Source organism: Brachycentrus maculatus, unplaced genomic scaffold, assembly GCF_059751285.1.
Source record: "Brachycentrus maculatus isolate JH-2025_06_01 unplaced genomic scaffold, ASM5975128v1 h1tg000086l, whole genome shotgun sequence".
NCBI classification, from domain to species: Eukaryota; Metazoa; Arthropoda; class Insecta; order Trichoptera; family Brachycentridae; genus Brachycentrus; species Brachycentrus maculatus.
This window is the reverse complement of record NW_028280840.1, coordinates 1,972,680-1,979,667: the sequence shown is the minus strand read 5'-3', so window position 1 is coordinate 1,979,667 and position 6,988 is coordinate 1,972,680. Positions and strand designations below refer to the sequence as shown.

General features: G+C 30.2%; 1 protein-coding gene across 2 annotated transcripts; it reads left to right on the top strand.

Annotated features, from left to right (window-relative positions):
* The first annotated feature begins 232 nt into the window (after nucleotides 1-232).
* Nucleotides 233-5,248, top strand: LOC148310872 (betaine-homocysteine S-methyltransferase-like). 2 transcript variants are annotated; one of them, XR_015837341.1, is made up of 6 exons: nucleotides 233-591; nucleotides 675-830; nucleotides 921-1,021; nucleotides 3,171-3,336; nucleotides 4,619-4,833; nucleotides 5,020-5,237. XR_015837341.1 is itself a non-coding variant. In XM_088257683.1 (6 exons), exons 1-6 carry the CDS (start codon nucleotides 438-440, stop codon nucleotides 5,174-5,176), a joined length of 945 nt encoding a protein of 314 aa, XP_088113809.1. In that variant the 5' UTR covers nucleotides 233-437; the 3' UTR covers nucleotides 5,177-5,248. The 2 variants fall into 2 exon arrangements, 1 of the variants encoding a protein (XP_088113809.1); XM_088257683.1 differs by having other exon boundaries at nucleotides 3,171-3,332; nucleotides 5,020-5,248.
* Nucleotides 5,249-6,988: the final 1,740 nt, after the last annotated feature.

Here is a 6,988-nt window from a genome sequence, read left to right as displayed (position 1 = left end):
TGCTCGGAAAAAACGACAAGAAAATTCGAGCCGAAAACGCTGATGGAAAACGATTGCTAGTTCGAATTAAAATACGACTCATACAAAATACGCTTACATTGGTTTTGTCCTGGACGGAAAATATTCCGAATGTTTGTACGTGTTTCATACATTTCGAATACGCCCGTGAGCTATCAGCCTTACTGATCGTCTGATGAGCATTCTGAGTTAAAGAACGCTATCCAAATTCTTCAAAGTGACGGAAATTCAAATACGTGACGTTTCGTGAAAATATAAGACCAAGTTTGGCTTAGTTATCCCTGGTAAAACTAAAATAGCTTAGTGATAAATTAATACATCCACTAGTTTTTTTCATAAATATTGTTTTGTCTGTTTATTTACTAACTTTTATTCAAAGTTTTACGTGTTATTCTTTTTGGATTTAACTCGAATCTACTATGGCCCCTAAAATAAAAATTTTGGACGGTGGATTTTCGACCCAATTATCTGTCCATGTTTCCGATAAAGTGGACGGAGATCCGCTGTGGACTGCCAGATTCTTAGCTACAAATCCTGATGCAATCGTCCAAACTCATCTTGACTTTTTGAGGGGTAAATGTTATGTCATTTATTGTTATTGACTTAATAAACTTTATTTCAAATAATAATCACATGATGACACCTTCTAAATTTAGCTGGATCTGACTTTATTGAAACCTGCACATACCAGGCGTCAGTTGCTGGTTTTGTGAAATATTTAAATGTGTCTGAAGAAAGAGCTCTAGCTCTTATAAGAGAAGCTGCTGTGCTCGCTTCGAAGGCTGTGGAACTGTATCGCGAAGAATTTCCAGGTAATAATAAAACAAAGTTTTTTTTTTTCATTATACTTACCGTAAAGTTAATGTTATTGCACTAATAAATGCTTTTCCATACTTTCCCAGACAAGAATCCTCAAATTGTTGGGTCCATCGGTCCCTATGGTGCAGCTTTACATGATGGTTCAGAATACACTGGAAATTATACAGATACTGTTTCGAAAGAGGTGATCTGCCTTTTTATATACTATTATAACATATAGTTATATTTAAAGTTATCTTTTGTTTCGATAATTTGTGAGAAAATTGAAATCGTGCACATATATTGCCTTATACATTTGTATGATGATAAAATACATCAATGTAATGTTGTGATGCCTCAACATTGAATTTTTTTAGTGAAATGGCATCCGTTTGTGTAATTGTTTTTAAGAGGAACACACAGAAAATGTAGAATCTCATCCTATATCTCTTAAGGAAAAAATCATTTACATATATCGTCCGCTATCTTTCAAAACCGCATAACTTGTTTGCCAACTTTACAATAACTTATGTTTAAAGAATGGTATGAAGTATACAAACATTCTATGTATTTGTTTGTTTACATTTTTTTCTTAAGAGAATAACTCTTAAAGCCTCTACTTAGAGAGGTTTTTCTGCAGGTAGGATAGTAAGGATAGGAAAGGTAAATGTGAAAAATACATCGCAAACACACAGACCAATTAAAAATATTTTTTTAAAAATTTATTTTGCATTTGGCAGAAATCAAACCCAAGACGCCAGTTTCGGGCATCTACCCAACTGCGTCACGGCGCCATGTATATTATATATTCATCTAATATAGGCTCAACGATGGAACACCTATTGATGTGAAATTTCCTCAGATATGATTCGGATTTCTAAATCAACGCTCGTGTTTACAGCCCGCTGTATATAATATAAACATATAAACATATTATTTTTTGACATCTCATCAAAGATGAAGAAGAACATGGAAGTCTGGGCATTTACGGGGCTGACGACCGTCATCGGCTGGTTTAAGTGATCACTTTACACACGTGTAACATTCACCAATTCTACCCTTTATTGACAACCACACTACTCAAATTCTTGGAAGTTCTTTATATATGAACCAATTTAGAAACCTTGATTCAAGAACAAGGTTTCTAAATTGGTTCATATATAAAGAACTTCCAAGAATTTGAGTAGTGTGGTTGTCAATAATGGGTAGAATTGGTGAATGTTACACGTGTGTAAAGTGATCACTTAAACCAGCCGATGACGGTCGTCAGCCCCGTAAATGCCCAGACTTCCATGTTCTTCTTCATCTTTGATGAGATGTCAAAAAATAATATGAAAATAACTCCTGTAATTGGAGATAATCCAGATTTTGTGAACAAGTATTTGGACACACTCAAAATGTTGTATATAAACACATAGTATCAAACTTATTTCAGTTCAGTCATATGTCTCTGGGTTTAGCTATGCTTATAGTTAGTAAATAATCCATCATGCATTTATGATGAATATATATATAAGCTACTGTAAAGTCAACAAATATAAGTTAGGCCATTTTTGAATGATAGATTGTGACATTTTATTTTTATTTTGTACATGTAAGTACTTTTATTCTAAATGTAATATAAGTGGTTTTTTATCTTAAATAAGATCTGTAGTCATTTCAGTTCATTGTTTTAACTTGAAACATTAATCAATAACTATGTCAAAGTTTAAATACAGTTCTGTGAATACAGATAATAATATTCTCAATATTATTAATATTTAAAGCATTTACTTTGTGGTTAGTCATTTTTACTTATTTATTTTTTTACAAAAATGTTAATAAAATTAGTATATAACCACTCACCGAGATTTTTACGTCTACCGGTTTCGAGACGTACCCGTCTCTTCGTCAGGACAATCACTAACACAGCATGCAAACAATACTACCCTTCACCTTCGTAACGCATGTCTGTATTGAAAACTATAGTGCATGTTGGTCTTCGGGTTGACCAAAAATCGCATGTGTTAGACATTTTGTGTAGTTTTGAGTGTGTAAATGGTGCTATGGTGGTGAAGGGTAGTATTGTTTGCATGCTGTGTTAGTGATTGTCCTGACGAAGAGACGGGTACGTCTCGAAACCGGTAGACGTAAAAATCTCGGTGAGTGGTTATATACTAATTTTATTAACATTTTTGTAAAATAGATAATAAGTTCATTCGACTTTTGTAATCTAACTTGTGTGTCTTAAGTTGTTTCCACTTTTATCAATACTTACATATTTAACTAATCAATACTTTAATACAAAAACATGTTATTCCGTTTCTTATCTATAACTTTGTTTAGTTTATGAAATTAATATAAACTTTAAACAGACATTAAAAGAATGGCACAAGCCCCGCATTGAGGAATTAATGAAAGCTGGGATTGAAATTTTCGCCTTCGAAACGATTCCTTGTCAGAAGGAAGCTGAAGTCCTAGTATCAATTTTAGAAGAAAATCCTGATATCAAAGCCTGGTTTTCATTCAGCTGCAAAGTAAGTGTGTACTAATATTTATTTTTATCGGAGTAGGGAAAATAGGCTAGTTATAGCCATTTAAGCATGTTAGTTCAGTCAATATCGATTTATAACAAAAACATTCATCATAAGAATAAAATTTTATTTTAGTTTTGTAAATCAATATTCTATCCATTTTAAACCATTTCTTATTTGCAAAGGTTTACTTAATGTTTATTCACAAAAATAATTGTTGGCCCCCTAGTAAAATTATCCACATTTGTCAGTTTGATATGCTAATTTAAACATATTTATTCAGTTACATATCGCTCATTCCTTTCAAGAACGTCATAAATCAAAAAACTTGATTTTTCAGGAGAATGTTTTTAATGTTTAAAAATGTAATACAATGTATTAAAAATAAATATCAAGCCACTTACTGAACTTTTTACCGTGCAACAGATCTTTTTAGGTAAAACCTGAAGGTTTTTTCTCCATTTGAAAAATATTTAGTATATTTAAAAAAATAATTAAACAATACCTTTTCTTCAAAATGCGAAAACAACACTTTCTGCCCTGTAGCGGAGCGGGTAAATATTAAGTTAAAAATATGCCTCTTTTGCTGGGATACAGTACATTTTCTGGGTATTCCTTTCGGAATATATATGTTTTCACATGCACAACTGAAAATTGACAATTTTTGATTTATGACATTCTTGAAAGGAGTGACCGATATGTGTAAAAAAACTCGTGGATCAACCTGAACGCTATATCTATGGAGATAAGTAAAGTTTTGGTAAACTTTCCTTGGTTGGTTTACCTCTGTAGTGTAATGGTCAGCACGCTTGGCTACCGTTCTGGAGGTCTGGGGTTCGATTCCCAGGGGAGGTTAAATAAATATAAGTGATTTTTTCTTCTCTAATGTTTATTCAATATTACCCTGGACTGGTACCTGAAACGGAGGGCTGATCACCTTTCCTTTATGTGTTAACGATCAAGGTAACACTGCGTTTATATGATGCAATGCCCTATGCACCATTGGGGTGCGGATAAGGATTTGAAGAAGAAGAAACTTTTCTCCACTAGCAGAAAGATTTTAATAAAATCATTGTTGCTAAAACGATAGTATTTTCGTAACATCAAATGAGATTCTCATTTTAATGTCTAATAACAGATAATATTCATGTTTGAAATTAGTGGAGCCTATTTATGAGGAAAAAGGCATAACTCATTATTCAACCTCGATTTTCATATTATGCTTGTAATGAAATTATTGCTAAACATTTTTTTTTGTTTTTAAACATCGAGTAATTTATATGTTTCAGGATGATGTGTCATTAGTACATGGTGAAAAATTTCAAGATGTCGCTGTGCATTGTTATAACTTAAACCCACGCCAAATATTAGCTGTTGGAGTTAACTGTATCAATCCAATGTTCATACATAAGTTGTTTGATGGAATTAATAGCAATAAAGATAATGAGATCCCATTAATTGTGTATCCGAACAGTGGAGAAAAATATATTTCAGAACAAGAGGGGTACTAGTCTTTTTTTCAGTTTATAACCGTGCAAAAATATATCTATAAATATATATTGTATTCTACTACTAATATAAATTATCTTATTATTATTTATGAATTTATTATCTTATTCTTAATATATGAAATTAACTATGATTACAATACAATCAATGTCTTTTGGTGATATGTTTTTTCAACTTACAGGTGGATAGGCCAAAATTGTGAATCCATCGCAACATTTGTTGATGATTGGTTGAATCTAGGAGTCCGTTACATTGGAGGGTGTTGCAGAACTTATGATAAAAACATATCCGAGATCAAAAAGAAAGTCACAGAATGGGAAGAAAAACATTCCAAGTAATTTTTACAATATTTCTGAATGATGGAGTAAAATCTCTATTTTATAAATACAAATATTGATATATAATTTTGTTTTTTTTTTTTCCAAAACTTCCTTGTCTATAGATTCAATTTGTTTTATAGTAAACAGGTTATGTAATCTGATTTTAAAAATTGTGTTGGCGTACTAAAGATGTTCTGAAAAGTTATGGCACAAATTAATAAAACAATAAGTGAGTATAAACTTTTAAACAAGGAAATATGAAAATATTATAGAGACTTAAGACATTTTAGATTTTTTAAATATTTGAAATACTATTTTTACAGATGATGAATAAAAACTGACTTTTAGCAAGACTCTTATTAATGATCCTTTGAAATAGTTTTTTAAGCATGTGTTTCTTAAATCATAAAATGAATTCATGTTAAATTTAACATTATAAGGGAATAAGACTAATAGGGGAATAAGTAAAAATGAAAAATGCGGAATTATTAAAATGTTCAATATTTATTCAGGGCACAATATGTAAATAAGTAAAATATTATATTTAACAGTCTGTAAAAAAATACATAATATTTATTATCAACCTTCCATTAGACAATATTTTATTCATTTATTTCTTTAACTCTCCCTCATCCACATCCATAGTTCGCCGAATGGTATTAACGCAACGTTATCTTTATTATTAATTACAAGAAGGCAAGGCGGTCAGTCTTGCACTTCAGATATGAAACAAATAAATATTAGTGGTTAGTGTGTTTAGCTACTATGCCCCCAACACGGCATAGTAGCTAAACACACTAACCACTATACTGTAGAGGTGAAAATCATTTATTTATTACATACAAAACATTATTATGTACATTTTGTAACTGTGTCATTTTGTTAATCAATACATAATTTTATTAACGATAATTTGGTTTCACTCAATAAGACACTTCTAAAAATATCAGTTTAATTTTTATATTCCTATTATTATGTACTTTGGTATTTTTTTTAAATATATTCATGGTATCTAAAATATTTACAAAATGATTTTTTTACTATATTCTTCAATGACACATAATAAATAAAAAAATGCCATAGTAATATGATACAAAAAAGTAAAATTTATGTGCTCTAAATGTACTATTGTCATCATGCTAACATCAACATTACGATACATTGATAAAATTAGATTTGAAAATGTACACAAAATTATCATGAATCAAATTTCATTAAAATACTCATACATATATCGCTCACTCCTTTCAAGAACGTCATAAATCAAAAATCGTCAATTTTCAGTTGTGCATGTTTTCGGAATGCCCAGAAAATGTACTATATCCCAGCAAACGAGGCATATTTTTAACTTAATATTTACCCGCTACAGGACAGAAAGTGTTGTTTTTGCATTTTGAAGAAAAGGTATTGTTTAATTATTTTCTTTAATATTTTTCAAATGGAGAAAAAACCTTCAGGTTTTACCTAAAAAGATCTATAGCACAGTGAAAAGTTCAATAAGTGGCTTGATATTTATTTTTAATACATTGTATTATATTTTTAAAAATTAAAAACGTTCTCCTGAAAAATCAAGTTTTTTGATTTATGACGTTCTTGAAAGGAGTGAGCAATATATTTCTGTTAAAAAAAACATCATTTTTACATTCAAAGTTATAAATATAATAAACATAAACATTGAAATAAAAATGTTTTTCAAAACAGTACGACAATCTAATTTTTTTGGATCTTATTTTATAAATATTGTGAGTAGACTGCAAAAATAGACCAAGACAAAAAACTATGTATGAGTTACAGTTACTAAATATTTAATTATTTCTAAATCATAGTTTT